Source organism: Tachysurus fulvidraco, chromosome 2 (genome assembly GCF_022655615.1).
Source record: "Tachysurus fulvidraco isolate hzauxx_2018 chromosome 2, HZAU_PFXX_2.0, whole genome shotgun sequence".
Taxonomy (NCBI): domain Eukaryota; kingdom Metazoa; phylum Chordata; class Actinopteri; order Siluriformes; family Bagridae; genus Tachysurus; species Tachysurus fulvidraco.
In genome coordinates this window covers 4,758,759-4,775,671 of record NC_062519.1, presented here as the reverse complement: position 1 = coordinate 4,775,671, position 16,913 = coordinate 4,758,759, and the positions used below count along the sequence as shown (strand labels likewise).

Sequence of the window (16,913 nt, the reverse complement as noted above, 5' to 3'; positions counted from 1 at the left end):
TTGCCTGGTGTTCATTTCACTGTTAGTTTCATATCGTATATAACTGCGTGAGTGACATAAAAATAATCTTGCCTCTTCGATCGTGACTGTTACAGCAACATGTGCTCCTTGATGACGAGCTTCTTCCTCCATCTAGAAATGATACTTTATAGTTTTATTATTTTCGGATTTTTCTTCACTGATTATTGTCAGTTTTAGATGATTTTTAATAAAAGGATGGATAAAAATTTAGAACAGAACATCTGTGAAGAAGATCCTCTAATTATAGACCTGCGATTAAAGACAATGACAAGAACTCTATCTGAAATAGGTTTCAATTGGAATCCGGTCCTGGAGCCATTTCCACTGCCATTTTACACTGAGATTTCTATGACTTTATTTATCTTGGCGTATTTCTAAGAACGTTACAAGACACCTAGATCGTTTCAGTCCACACATATCCGCAGTTATCGCTGACCATTGACCAGGATATTAAAATCAAAGCTTCTTGTATATTTCATGATTATCATTAACATTCATTTTTAAAGATTTGTTCTAGAAATGGTGGGACACGGTGGCTTAGTGGTTAGCACGTTTGCCTCACACCTTCAGGGTTGGGGGTTCGATTCCCGCCACCGCCTTGTGTGTATGGAGTTTGCATGTTCTCCCCGTGCCTCGGGGGTTTCCTCCGGGTACTCCGGTTTCCTCCCCTGGTCCAAAGACATGCATGGTAGGTTGATTGGCATCTCTGGAAAGTTGTCCGTAGTGTGTGAGTGAATGAGAGTGTGTGTGTGCCCTGTGATGGGTTGGCACTCTGCTAGAAACTCAGTCCGTGTCTGATTTTCTTGCTGTCTGGATGGATGAAAAGTTTTGGGGCTGAGTATACTTTTAAAAACATCTACAATTGTCAGGAGTGGTGGTTGCCACGGCGTGGATAAAAACCAGACCCAAGTGCGGGAATAACAAAAACAGACACTATTTATTAACAATTAACATAAACACATCAACGAAGAAGAAAAAAAAACTTGGAACATCAACAACGTTCACCTGATAAACAAATCATTCCTATCTATCCATCATATCTATGTACAAGCAATCTGATTCCCACCTCCACCCCCATTTTCTGCATAATTTGGTTTTCCCCATCTATAGTGGTGCAGGCATGGAGGTCAAAGTGATCTTGAATGTATAGTAAAGCTATTGTTGTAGCTGTGTAGCTCAGAGTTTGGCATCATTTGGTTGATAATTCCTCCAGCTGGTGGCTTTAAGATGAGCATCATAGCAGCAGTCAAACATTTCTCCAAAATTTCTCCTAACTTTGTCGTCAGCTCTACACGGTTGCAGATTTGTCAAATTTTGTTTGTCACAGCATAACCGGGATTAAAATTGTAGAGTGTAAACGCAGCTCAACTCCCAAAATGCAGCTCTTAAACTTCACCAAGTCTTTTAAATCGTCCCCATATATATGTGGACTGCACACCGTATCCTGGATGCCTAGAGGCTGTTTCTATTCCAAAGTTGGTGGTTTTAAGGTCTTTTGTGGCAGGAATCTTGCTAAAATTTCTGCCAGATGGTTAAACATGAGCCGATTCAGACCAACAGATGAATCTTTTGGCAGGATAATGACCCAAATGAATGTCTAAATGAAGGCCTAAAAAGGCTGTGAGACAAAACTCCTAACTCCTGACACAAACCTAGGAATATAAGGAAAGCTTTTTTTTTTTTGCTTTCTTTATGCAATGCTTATGAACGTTCTCTAAAGGTTGTACTGTAAGTCAGTAAATACTGTGAATTGTGTACCCAGACGATGCACTTAACAGAAAAGGGGCGGGGCTACCGAGCACTGATGTCATCGAAGGGATTCCTCCAGGGGTAAAAAATAAAAAAATCCAGACCCAAGTGCAGGGACGAAAACGGGCACAATTTATTAACAAATAACCTAAATAACACAAACAGTGAACACTAGACAAAAACTAGGCAGGTACGGTACGTGACACGGCTAGAAAAACTGAAGACTCCAATTCAAAGACGAGGACTCGACGATGAAACTTACAACATGGCGGGAATAAATAGACAGGGTAACTAGACACAATGACAGATGTGTAGGGGCAGAAAGGAATAAAAGGCAAGGCGGGGTAAACACAGGTGAACTTAAAACCTAATCAAAGACACGTGGCACAAAAACACACTCTGCCGGATCGTCCCTAATGGTCGACGACACTCCTGAGGACAAGACGTCTTACAAACATCTTTCAAGTCAGTCCACGTCGTGTGATGTATTGTTCGACATCTCAAAAGCGTTTTGTTTACTCTTAAAGCTAATACGTGGGGTGTCAATACTTTTGCAAACAGTGTTTACAGGGGAAGAAAACATTAGACTTTACAGTAAGGTATATACTCAATTATTACCTATTTTATGTATAATTGAACAGATTTATCATTACTGAATAATATAATTCTTGCCAGTACAATTAATAGCTAAATTAAAAAAATTCAGTTTTAAAAAAGCTAGTTTTTGTTTTAATTCGCAACTCTTAAAATCGTTCCCGATTCAATTTGAGCAAAAATGTGAACACTGGTTTTATCCACTGATATTTTCTCACCTTCGCTCCAGAGCTAGTGTTGAAGTGAGGTGCTTCTATAAGCAATTTGTTCCCTGAGCTTTAACTCGCTAAGGCAAATGACTCTTCAGTGAATTGACCTGCTCTTGGTTTTCAGCACAAATCCTACAGGGCATCATGATTAAAAAGTCAATATCTGTATAAGCAATTTTTTATTTTTTTTCCTAACCTAATTCCAGATAAGTCTCAGACAATCCACGTTCCAGCTCTATCCAAATTCCCAACAGTTTTAGTGGGAACTGCTTCAAGTAGGAAAAAGAAAAAAACAAACAAGGGTCAAAGACTTGAGTAAGAAATTGCTGGTCTTAAGCGAGCTGGAATTATTTCAGCTCAGAAGGCTTTCAGTAAGAAAATAAAGCAGCCGATCTCGGTTCGATCCCCTATCCGGTCTAATGGTGTGCTTATGGGAATCATCGCTGCGGATAAACCATTAAACTGCTTAGCACTTTGCTGTCATGTCTCTCATGACATAATGAGCGGGTCATCAAGTCAAGATGAACCGCTTTCATAGAACTCGACAATAATGTATTCTCGGATAAATGCTTTCGAGCTTGTATTTCCTCGTTCGGATGTGGCTTTGGTTAAAAAAGTCTGCTAGATGAATAAATAGAGCATGCTACAAGAAAATAATCAATGGATGTGATGCACAGCGACACAGAGCCGATCCCATCCTTAAGTGGGTTATTTTCCTATAACAACACACTCGGAAATGTTTTACTGCCCTAACACTATGGCTATTTACCCAGTGTATCCGGGGCAGACGGTTTAGGTGTAGTAGTAACCTCGGGCACCTCAGACACCTCCGATTTTTTCATTAGGGATAAATACAAACACATTTAAATATAAATCTAATATTAATCTTGAACTTTTGCATAATATTAATCTCTGTATAATAAACTTTTTGTACTATATTTCTTATGTTCTGTAAACTGCTTTGAGACGACGTCCGTTGTTAAACTCTCTATACCAGGGGTGTCAAATTTGGCCCGCGGTGTAATTATATTTGGCCTGCGAGATCATATCAGATGTGCATTACAGCTGGCTAGCCGCATGCTCCGCTAATACTACACATCCCAGAATGCCTTGCCACCGTATTGACGCGTAGTCACGAACAGCAAGCGCCCATTATTCTTTGTTGACAGTCGTTAACAACCATGTTACAGTCACATCGGGCAAGTTAATTCCACACTCCACAAAAATGGCCAAACGAATGATGGACAATAGGAACTTTCAAGACAGGAGGGAGGCAGATTATCTGTTCACGAATATAAAGGACAGACCTGTTTGTCTTGTGTGATGACGGAGCTAACGTGTCTAACGCAAGAATATAACATAAGAAGACACTACGACACGAAACATTATGAGAAGTATAAGGACCTGGACGTAAAGCAGAAGCTCCAGAAGGCAGAGGAGATGAAAAAAAGTCTGGTTTCCCGGCAGACTATGTTCATGAAAGCAAAAGCAAAAAGTGAAGCTGCTGTAAAGACGAGCGTTTATTGTGGCAGCAGAGACGGCAAAATCTGCCCGGCCCTTCTTATGAGAAAGTTTGTCAAAAAGTGTATGGTCAAAGTTTGCGACATGAACACCACCGATGTGTCTTTTATTTCAAATTTAATTTCTTATGTGTTTGTAATAACAAGCTCTGGTTGTTCCAAATCCTGTGTTTAAGCAAAACTAAAGTTTGTTTCCGTATGAAAAAGGTTGAACGTTACAAATCAGTTGCAGTTCATTTTTCAATAAATATTCAGTTTGGCCCGTGACTTTATCTCAGTTTTATATTTTGGCCCACTGTGAGTTTGAGTTTGACTCCCCTGATCTATACAAATGAAATTGAATTGAACTGGTGGCTTTAGACCGCCAGGTAAAAACTATTACTTCTGCGATGCGATGAAGAAACTTATACGAACTGATACTGCACTGAAGGCATTCGGTCATCTGAAGCTTTTATTCTTAATTACCCTTTATATGTGCTCCAATTTCCAGACTTAGTTAAAGGGTAAAAATATATCTTGAACGGGTAAAATCACAAAAATAGCACCGCCTTTAACGAAAAGAAAATGAATTACGAAAGTTAAGAAAAAATAAATAAATACAACACATTTTCAGTGATGAACAAATGAAAGATGAAATAAGATAATTAAAAGCATAAATTAATCCTACCTCTCTCATACAATCACATACAATCACAAGGCAGAGCCAAAACAGGAAATTACATACAGCCATGACAATTAAATGTTGTTTTCTATACTTATTTAGCAATAGAATTTCTATACCCGTTATACGAGGAATGATATCTAATTTATCTAGTTCTTTTTTTTTTTTTATTATAAAAGTAAAGTATTTTATATCCCATTGAAGACAGCTATGGGGTATATGGTTGTAGACATAAGCACTATTCGGACGGGACTAGTTTTACGTGGGGACGTGGAGTAATGCAATTTTACCTCAGGACGTCTGTAATATTAATTGGCCAATTCGCACGGGACAAGACATATCAGTAAAGCCAGCAGAAGTGGGAGGGGTAACTCGCTTTATGCACCACAGTAACCTCCTTGTCGTCATGTGCGTATGACGTTGCTTCCTGTTGTCACGTGCGCTAACAGACAACTTGGCGCCTCCATGCTTGCAAAACGCGCCAAAAACTACTTTTAAACAGGAAATGACAGAATTTTACCGTGCATATTTACAGCGGGTCTTTTCGGACGGGATTAGTATTCTCTCTCTCTCTCTCTCATTTTCTACCGCTTATCCGAACTTCTCGGGTCACGGGGAGCCTGTGCATATCTCAGGCGTCATCGGGCATCAAAACAGGATACACCCTGGACGGAGTGCCAACCCATCGCAGGGCACACACACACTCTCATTCACTCACACAGTACGGACAATTTTCCAGAGATGCCAATCAACCTACCATGCATGTCTTTGGACTGGGGGAGGAAACCGGAGTACCCGGAGGAAACCCCCGAGGCACGGGGAGGACATGCAAACTCCGCACACACAAGGCGGAGGAGGGAATCGAACCCCGACCGTGGAGGTGTGAGGCGAACGTGATAACCACTAAGCCACCGTGCCCCCCGGGATTATTATTACCTGAGGTAATTTTTCCGGACCTTTTTACAGAAGGTAAAAGTCGCCGTAATCTTTGCTGACATTGTCCGTAATGATTACCGAGATGGCACATTCGGACGGGAAAATCACAGAGAAGCTCTGGTAATAATTACTTTACCCCCACGTCCCCACGTCAAACTAGTCCCGTCCGAATAGTGCTATAGACGTACAGTATGTTGAATGAGTTTTGAAAAGTGTTAACAAGGCTCTCAAGTGTCACGCATTGAGCATGACAGTCACTCAGAAAAACGTATTATTTATCATATATTTAATGCCGCGGGGTCCAAAATGTATCAGTCCTCACCGCTGTCTCTATGGAACCGAGCAGGAACCGAGCGCGTCTCCCCTGGAGTTCTTAGTCGAGCCTGACATTTATCAGCCAATCAAAAAAAGAGGCTATACAAAAGCCAATCAGAAAATTATTATTACTATTGTATCTGGGTAAGATTTGACGCAACAACCAATGGAAAAAATACATATCCTAGAATTGTTCAGCATCATCCTCCTTCACCCACAGACAAAACCACAGGAGCTGCGAGCATCACTTTGAGCACAGAGTAAGTCATGAGCTCCTGTTTTAATGTTACAACAAATTCACAACTTTTTTGACAGAAACAATGACATTGTGACTGCTGTTAGAGACGTTTCCCAGATCATCAGCATGAGTTTTTCATGAGTGTCTGTAACTTAGCCAACAGTTTTACAGCCTGTTCACTGACAACACCTGCTCAGAACAAGTAGTCTAGGCCAGTGCTTCTCAAACTTAACCACTGGTTAAGCTTCCACATTTTAACGCTGATGCCGAGAGGGTACTGTATTTTCTATGGTCGGTTTGAACAAAACCTCAACACGAAACAGCTTGTGTCTGGACGGGACATTGGGGTGTTGTTGTGTTTGGGTGGTAGGTTGGAGATTGTCCTGACTCGTTTTAGATCAGACTCATGGTCTAGACCAGGGGTCGGCAACCTTAAACACTCAAAGAGCCATTCGGACCCGTTTCCCACAGAAAAAAAAACACTGTGAGCCACAAAACCCTTTTGACATCTAAAATGAAGATAGCACTGTATATATCGTTTTTTTTTTACCTTTATAGAAAGTATAGAACAAACTGTAGTGTGTTGCATTTATGAAATCAATGAACTGCTAGCGAGTAAACCAAATTTTATTTCTGCAAGCAAACAAAATATTTTGAACAGTTTGAACTAACCTTAACAAAAAAGACGCTGGGTTGAAGGTCACTTTCAAATAAAATGTTCAACGTCTAATCGAGTCGTCTTCGTATTAATGACATCAAAATTTTAACTTGCCGGCTGCAGCAAACCAAAAATGCGTCTGCTTCTGTGTGTCGGATTTCGCAAGTCGGCGATTATGACGCATATTTTGAGCGACAAAAAAAATTCAACACGGTTTATTTTAATGTTACAAGAGCATCATAATCTAAGGAATATAGAATTACATTTTTAAAAAATTAACTAAATAAAATAAAATAAATTGAATTTATTTAGTTTCCAAATCTACAGGGATGAACAGGACCGCAGAAAAGGGATGAAAGAGCCACTTGCGGCTCCGGAGCCACGGGTTAACCGACCCCTGGTGTAACCTATGAGAAGCTGGGATCGAACCCGGATCTCTGCGATGGTCCCGATGCGCTCACCCGTATCCTGAAGACTAATATACAGAGGAAAACCTCTGTACTGTATGTTAGGAAGGTGTTGAGACGGGAGACTCCTTCTTCAGAAAAAACATTAACATATCAACAATTACAAAATATTTAATATAAAAAAAAATTCAAAAGTTAAATAAAAAATCCTTTTTTTATGTATATTGACTGTAATGTTTGCTAACGTACAAGTCCTAGGAAGCTTAGCTGTTGCCACGGAAACAAGAGTGTATTCTTATAGACCTGTGATTTGTATTACAGCCTGAACTGTAGTACACAAATAAATAGAAACATTTGCTCTGCCTGAAATGTCTGGTTTTAAAGTTCTAAATCAATCTGAATTCATAGCAAAAGTTTCTAACACGGGTGAAGGACAATAGCAGGAAGTGGAATGAATTTAAAGATTAAGTCTTTGAAGAGCGAATAATTGAATAATTGGCAGTGACTCATTAAAATGATAATTCTTATTTATGGAGCTCCTTTCAAAAATTGAAACACTCACTACATGGCTTCATACTAATTAACTTTTTTCCTTTCTCTTGTGCTCGTCTCGCTTTTCCCTCCTCTCCTCTTTACTCGGGCGAACCTGGCACGCTAATAGGTTATGAATAATTCTGTTTCAGCTTAGATGGCAATTAGCTGCAATGCAAGAGGACATTCTTCATCGTCCGTATTGGGAAAGGGGATTTAAGGGTCAGTGGAGAGCAAGTGCGTACTCTCTATGGTCTAATGACACACACGTAGACACACACACACACACACACACACACACACACACACACACACACACACACACACACACACATATACAGTACACACACGTACAGACTTGTTCCTGGTTTCTAAAAGATTAGACGATAGACTGCGTGAGCTTGTATTCACTGATAAAGTGGAGTCTATTAACATGAATGAAAAATGTGCTCAATTTCCGATATTATTCATTTATGGAAAAGGATTGTCCTGCGTAATTTGTGGTTAAAAGGCAAGGTGTGGACTTGTTTCTTCTCGTTTATGACTCCACTTACAGACTAAGGCCAGTTTTTGGTATAAAGCTAGTAAAGGAAATAGATGCTGTGTCCCAAATGACTTCCCCTATGCCCTGCGTGCTCTAGCGTCTAGTGTATGAAGGTACAGTAGCATGGTCTCAAAAAAGGGTGTTTTACTAACCGGAAATATTTGCTTTTGCTAGTCGACGGCAAATAATGTCAAACGTAATGAAACACATAATGTGATGCTGCTCCAGTAGCTTTAACACAACACACTGTTAAACATGGACTCACACAATAATGACTAAATTAAAAAAAACGTTATATTTAAGATGTCTTGTCCATCAAAGCTGGTACGTGTACCGATCAGGATTCAAGCCATAGCATTGACAAGCTGCTGCTGTTGGGCCCTTGAGCAAGGCCCTTAACTCTCTCTGCTCCATGGGTGCTGTATCAATAGAATTTCACTGTACTGTAACAAACAGCACAGTAAAATAAAGGCTTCTTCTTCTAATTAGGACTTTCTACTGTGCAACACACACAATCTACTAAGACATGATTTAAACTTGAAAATGGTAAAGGATTGTGCACGAGTACGCGATTTGGGACGTAGTAAAAACAAGCAGATTTACAGACTTGCAGCTTTCATAACACATTCATAAGCATTACATAAGTGCTAACTAACACGAAAAATAACACCTTATTAGCTTTCTATAACACATTAGCTTTCACTATAAAAAGTGTTTTATTCCTCTGCTAGCACACTGAATTACTAACAATTCTTCTTTTTAAATAATTACTGAAAGTCATTTTTATATGCTTTTATAAGCATTTATAGTAAACTTCATATGTACGTCATTGAACAAAGTTATCGAGACAAAATTTTTAGTTGTATTTTACAAACCCCTGCCAGACCACCAGAGGGAGTGCTGATAGGTGTTTCTGCTCATTCAAGGTCATGTGTTTTCCCACCTGTGTCTTGTTACCCCTAATGTGTTCCTCTTTTTATCCCGGCCCTGTTGTATCAGTCTTTGTTCCTCCTTGTTGTACATCAAGCTTCATTTCTGCATGTTATTGATGTCTCTGTGCTGTGTAACATTTATGGTTTTGTTATGTTATTTTGTTATAATATAGGATAAGGGGCATATTTTAAATGCCGTAAATGTAAACCAGAAACTTGTGAGAAAGCGGAAAAATAGAACAATAGGAAAGGGCATGGCACAACTTGGAGCCCACAAAGCAGGTGATGCTGATGATGATGATGATGATGATGATGATGATGATGATGGTGAAAAACCCTCTCTAGAAAAACACCCTCTTTCAAAAAAAAAAAAAAAGAGCATACCAACGATGGATAATGAAGGAAAAAACAGTCATAAAGGTAGATATTTTATATCTATTATTCTTTATTATCTTACACTTTTCAAAAACAAATAAACATCCAAAATCTACAGTTAGGGTTAGGGTTAGCTTATCAAATAGGCCACGCCTATTCGATGACGTAATATCTGTTAAGCTGTTCGTAAAATCCCTGGAAATAAGTGCATCCCGTTGCTATGAAGAGAGTCATAACAGGACGTGGCCAGAATAAACGTGAGGCAGTTCCCCTCATTGTGCTGAGTGTTTTGATATGTCACATGTCCATGTTGTGCAAATTTTTAATTTTCATGTGACGTCATGTGATGTCACGTGACGTGACCAAAATACCCGTGGGGCAGTTCCCCTCATTGCGCTGAGTGTGTTGATATGTCACATGCCCATGTTGTGCAAATTTTTGATTTCTCTTGTTTTCGGGGCGGGGCTACACGTGATGTCACGTGGTATCGAGTGACGTCACCAGAATTCCCAGTGGGGTGCCAATACTTTTGGCGAAAAGTGGCTACTGAGGGTTTGGACATTTCATGTCAATACTGCAGTCATTATGGGATTCTACTTATTATACTGCATAGAACAGTACATGCAATTCTTAATGTTGGATGTATTGTGTGTGTGAGAGATTAGAGGACTTTTCGGAATTCCCTATTCAAGTCTATGGGATGTTCGATCGTCGACTACGGGAAAACCGAAAATTCCGTCGGAACTCCGGAATAAAAACTTCGTCTGAAGTAAGGTACTACTACTACTACTACTACTACTACTACTACTACTACTAATAATAATAATAATAATAATAATAATAATAATAACTTTTTACATGATTCTGTTGCAACTGTGTGATATTAACTTTGTAATTACAAAATACGACAAAATAAAAGTCACAATTGTTTCAATCATAATTAGGTGACAGATTAAAGTTAAATTAATTAAATAGATAATAATAATAATGATAATAATAATAATAATAATAATAATGATGATGATAATAATAATTATTATCAATATCATTATTATTATTATTATTATTATTATTATTGTTATTATTATTATTATTATTATTATTATTATGATTTTGCAATTAGGACAAGTTCTTTTTTTAATTTCTATTTAGTTATTTTATATACTTATAAACTAAACATGAATTTAAATGTTTCACTACAACACACATGATTTACTTGCAGCTTGTGTGACTTTAAGTTTGTAATACATAAAATAAAAAAGTGAGATATGAAACTGCAGTTGTGAAATATTAACTCACAACTGTGAGAAAAAGAAAAAAAAGCCATGCTTGAATGTAAACAATTTTAAGATGAAATCGGGTGTCATCGTTGCGATCGATTTTCATGCGATGTCGCCATTTTATCCTGCGATTGCGAGATATTACAATTATATTAACTTGCAAATGTGTGGAAAACAAAATGACGCACAGGAAGCTGGGAGACTCACATGAAGCTGCACTTGTACATTTGTGTAATGTGTGTGTGTATGTGTTTGTGTGTCGATGGTCTTGCTCAGGATGACAAACACTGCTAAGGATTAGTGTAGTGTAGGCACTCAACTACACACACATACACACAAGCAAGCACACACATATCGGCATGCTCAAAGGCTGTTATCACAACCAGGCAGCTCCACTAATGGCATTCTTACTGCGCAAATGTCATTACGCACACACACTTCCTGTCTCACTCCGTCATATTACTAATTACTGCCAGAAGATGAAGCACTTTTCCTTAACCGCATGATGGAAGCTAGCCGAAAGAGTTTCTGTTCGAAAAACCGCTAAAAGTCCCAGCTAGCATCATGAACCGAATCCTGTAATGATCTTATTATGTGCATATCAGACATAATTTCCTCTCGCCATCATTTCCTCATTTCTCTTCTCAAAACACAGAGTAATAGAGTGCTGATGCTGGATATCCAAACCACCGCAAAACCACAGGATGAGGCTAACACCGTGGGAGAGGAGAAAAAAAAAGAAAAACTCGTCTGTGTTGATCTACAGGAAAGAAAATCAATAGACGGGGGAAAAAAGCCAGCGGGAAAAAAATCTTTAGCTGTGTACTCACACATGACCGTGAGAAAGACATTCCCTGATGCCAGGACCACTTTTTCCCGGGTGGCCCGGTCGTAGATGCCCACGTGGCATTCGTAAGGACCGTTGTCTGAAATTCGGACTTCTGGGAGCCTAAAAGAAAAAAAAACCAAATCAAATCAGATATTAAAATCATGGTTATAATCATAACACAGGATAGAATAGAAAAAAAAATCACGGCACTGCATAGGCACAATATTAGAATGATAATCTAGCAATTAGCAAAGAGCAGCGTAAACAAATTAAAAAGGGGCGGAGTCAGAACGGATATAACAGGAAGTTAAAAGTGTAGTGCGATTGTTCTTCAGCTACATTTCCCATCAGCTTCAGCACACGATATTTACACCTGTGATTTGTTTTAATCCAGATTTGCTCTGTTGTTTTTCAATTTTTCTTCAAAACCTAAAATGCGACATCAGGGCCTGTGTTCATGAAAATTCTTAGTACGTTTTCTCCTAGTGACGAAATTCTAAGAACATTCATAGAAATGTGGCTTTTCCCTTTAAGATGAAAGAGAAGGTCTGAGAAACGATAAAAGTTATTCATAAAGCATCTTAACCATTCATAAAGCTCTTAAGGTCAAGAAGTGTTAGTGTTGTTGAGAAGGACTTTTAAGAGGCTTAAGAGTTTCTTTCTCAGAGGAAAAAAAAAATGTCTTAAAGGTGAAGAGGGAAAAGAAATGTATTGTGTACAATATTTAATAATGATAGCGAGTGAAGATGATACAGATTAGATCGTGTAGGGATTATTTTTGTGAACGATCATATTAGAGATAACATCTCAGACACATTATATATATATATATATATATATATATATATATATATATATTCTGCCGCTTTGGCATTCAGAGATACACCAACATCTTTGAAACAGAGCCGAAATGCTATTTGCTCTATGACATTTCTGCTCTGTGTCGGAGATGTTTCCATTTATATTTCCGTTACATTTATCACATTTGTAACATACAGATGTTAGAACATCTGTAATATGATCGGTCACGAACGAAATCCCTACACGATATAGACTCAAATATCTTAACGTAGAGACAAAGTCCAATCAGTCTTCAAAAGAATGTGTCACACCTACTGTAGTAACATGTCATACCTAGTAACCGGGTCAGTCCCACCTCCTCTCTAAGTTAAAAGACCCAGAGTTGATCAGAGTTTGGTCCTGAATCAGTCTTAAGCTAAGATTTCTAGTTAGAAATGTTTAAGCTAAATTAGGAGCTCTGTGAGATCATTTATACGGGCTCTGGAGTCTTGTCAGGTTCATATACTGTACACTAGCTAGAACGTGTATCCGGTCGAGGTTTACAGAGAGTCGGGAGTTGGTGATTCGCTGTAGCCTCAGGATAACCAGTTTAGCAAAGAAAGCCTAAAAGACTACATTTTTGACATGGTACTTTTATTCGACAAAATAAACGCTGTCCACAGGAAGCAAGCATGTGTGTTACTTCATTCGCTATGTCGTACATGACTAAAGTATGAAGCATGATAAGCATTTTCTTACACCAGGCGTTAAGGAGGAAAGTTCAGGAACAACCTGATAATCAGTTCCAGCAGCACATGCTAATCTTTTTCTCCTGTACGCAAATTAAGTTCTAGTTTGCCGTAACAAAATGTAATACCACCTTCTAGCATCATTTGGTGTTCCTTGATATACAAGCTTTTGTCTGTTACAAACTCTATTGTAATGAATGTGCTCATACCGGACGTAATTTATCAAACGTTTACTAAAGTGCTCTATAAACCGTACAAAAAACTTTCTGCCGAATTTACAAGATTTGGAAAGACGGATTTTACTTCGTATTGTATTCAGCATATGACAAAGTGCCTTCCTGACCCAGTCACTCATTTATATGTACAGCATTTAGCAGACATTCTTATCCAGAGTGACTTACATTTTTATTTCAGTACACCTGAGCATTTGAGGGTTAAGGGCCTCGCTCAGGGGCCCTGGAAACTTAGTGGAGCTGGGATTCGAACCAATGACCTTCCAATCGATAATCGAACACCTTGACCACTGAGCTACCACATCCCACATTTTATGACGCTTACAAAACTCCATAAAAGTGTAGAGACAGCTGAGAGCAGGAAATGCATGATTAGGATGAAGCATGAAAGACAGAAGTGGGAGTTTAATGGATTAATTACTACATTTATTTATTTGATATTTTTATTTTTATTCCATTTAACCAATAAAGAATATACAGTATAATATTATATATAATATTTCTCCTGTCACAGTTAAACATACATATTTTCTTGGTCTGGATGGTTCCTGTCCTGAGACCTGAGCGAACTAGCATGAGGATGTGTTTGGGATAGAGAGAGACTCCATAGCGCTGTGATAAGCCTCTCCAGATGAGGACGTCTGCTAAATGCTCTAAATGTCATTTTAACCCCCCAGAATTGAACCTTTTTAGATGAATACTCGAAAACTCGAGAACATCGTGTACAATCGTATCCTATGAACGAGTTACAAACCAATCCGTTTGTATTCTGCTTGACAAACAAACAAACAAACAAACAAACAAATAAATAAATAAATAAATGCAGCTAGTTTGGAAATAAATTTGCTGAAATTGCTGTCATTATTGTTGTCATCGAGACCCAAATCCTTTTAGCCAGATTTAAAAAAATGAAACAAAGAGCAGAATCTCTTAGAGAACGTCCTGCTCTCTGTACACGACTGTCTCCTCTTCCATCTCCTCCTTACTGCTGAGAAAAGTGAGATGTTTATTAGCCAGTTTGCACCTTTGTGTCTGTGTTCTATTTTTGTCCTCCTTCCACTCGAGTAGCTCTCTCTCTCTCTCTCTCTCTCTCTCTCTCTCTCTCTCTCTCTGTCTCTTTCTGTCTCTCTCTCTCTCTGTGTTTGTCTGTCTCTCTCTCCTTCTCTCTCTCTTTCTCTCTCTCTGTCTCTCTCTCTCTCTGTCTCTCACACTTTGTCTCTCTCTCCTTCTCTCTCTGTCTCTCTCTCTCTCTCTCTCTCTCTCTCTCTCTCTCTCTCTCTCTCTCTCTGTACATTCCTGACGGGCCTCCCGGGCGTTCTTTCGGCGCCGTTAGACAAAGTCCGGCTGCATTTAACCTTTTAAACAAGCGGAAAACAGCTTGTCTGATGAAGCTCATCAATGGAGAATGAGGTTGGCATGCAATCTCTCTCTCTCTCTCTCTCTCTCTCTCTCTCTCTCTCTCTCTCTCTCTCTCTTTTCTCTCTCTCTCTGTCTGGCATTGCTTTTATGTAAAAAAAAGAAAAAAGAAACACCCTCTTGGTGCTTTTCCTCTTCCTAACTCACGCTAACTCACTTTCGCTTGATGCCGAACAGCGCTGTCAGACTTAATTGCGGTGTCTATGCTTTCACGACAGCAGCAACAAAGTGAGCAATAGAAATAGATCCACTCGGAGGGTTTCGCAATGCAGATGTCTACAATTTCAGCCTCGGCTAATGATAGTTTTTTTTTCCTTTTCTTTTCCAGGGCCGCTTGACACGCCATGATTATGATGATTTGATGAGGGGCTTGGCTCAGGCACGAGCGTTGGAATTGCCCTCATTTTGCTCTGATACAGTATTTCTCTGCTTCTCTGATTACCTCCTCTTTCCGCTTTGTGGGAAGTGAATGCTGTCCACCTCGTTCTTTTTTTTTTTTTTTTTTAAATCTCCCTTCTCTTTTCTTCTTCGATTTTTTCCTCTGCCTTGTCCACACCATTGTGAGTGTTTTAAAAGCCAGGCAGAGCGATCGTTCAGTCATGCCAGCTCTCTCACAAACCCACCTACTGCTTCACAACAGACACTTTAATCAGACACTAATAAAACCACCATTAGCACAAAGTCATACTGACACAGAGGGGGAATCAGCCATTTTGAAGCATGGATTAAAATAGTGAATAGAATTACACAGTGAAAAAAAATACTCTAATCTAAATCTTTTCCTTGGACCTGTTTCTTTTAAGGTGCTACAGAATATGTCATCTTTAACCCTGACGTTCCTTTTGAGTTTTCGACTAAGTTCCACATTTTCAATCTGTATAAAGAAATGAATGATGTTCTGTCTGTGAGTCTGATCTAAAATGAGGGATATATGTTACAGATATAAAGTCATTTAGTGTAATTAAACTTAAAAATTTTCGATTCTGTTTCTATACTTCTGTAAAGATGCTTCGAGACGATATGAATTGTTAAAAGCGCTAGACACATGAATTGAATTGAATTGTTGGCCTTCGGCGTGTATCAGACGAGTGTTTTTTTTCCTCTGATGATAACATTACACACAATTTTAGTGGTTGAAGATACAAAATTTTAACGCGGGTTTTTCACCATTTACCTTGAAGATAGAAATATTTGTCTGGGGGAAAAATATAGATAATAATTCTATAAATGTTCTATTAATATTTTAGCCTTGTACACTACATAAACACACAGATACTTCAAATCTAATACTTAAAGCTCGGAGTGTCTACTTTTATACAAGCTTCATATTAACCAACGCTGTTGAGTGAGACATGACAAAGACATTCAATGTTCGACATGGACACAACCAAACAAGAGCAAACTCCATTCTTTGTCCTCTGGGTAAAAAAAAATCAATAGCTACATTTAATATTTCAGCCAGAATCCGACCGAAGCCTCCGTCGATTATAACTTCGTTCATATGTGCACCTTTATTCGGACGGTGCGCTTCATACGCATTACAGCTCTTTAATTATAAACCATAAAAAGAGGAGTGAAGTCAATCTGTCCGTTTAGTTATTTTGAACAACCTTCACCGCTGAATGTCAGGAAAGATCAAATGCTGAGCCAAATTTCCTGTGGTCACAAAATATTCCTGTCTTCTTGTATATTTAATAAGGACTTTTGGAGGGCATTTTGTTCAGACACACCTTGTTTAAAATGGAAAACCCTGAACTTGGCTAACAAACCTCTTCAGTTCTGAGCCATGTGAATAGAAACATTGGTCTTTTGTATACGCCGAGATGAAATTCCTTTATATTTGAATGGAAATCGAGAGTTTTGATCGAAGCTAAAGAAATCGGTCGCATAGATGCTCAGATTTCAGTGGATATAAACGGTTTCCACTCACTGTTAA

General features: G+C 38.7%; 1 protein-coding gene across 1 annotated transcript in view; it reads right to left on the bottom strand.

Moving 5' to 3' along the window:
- The window catches only part of igsf21a (immunoglobin superfamily, member 21a), a 276,114-nt gene that overhangs the window by 89,405 nt on the left and 169,796 nt on the right, over positions 1–16,913 (bottom strand). The window contains exon 4 of the mRNA XM_027167692.2: positions 11,801–11,919. Coding sequence (XP_027023493.1) covers positions 11,801–11,919 — 119 coding nt within the window. The remainder of the gene's footprint in view (positions 1–11,800; positions 11,920–16,913) is intronic.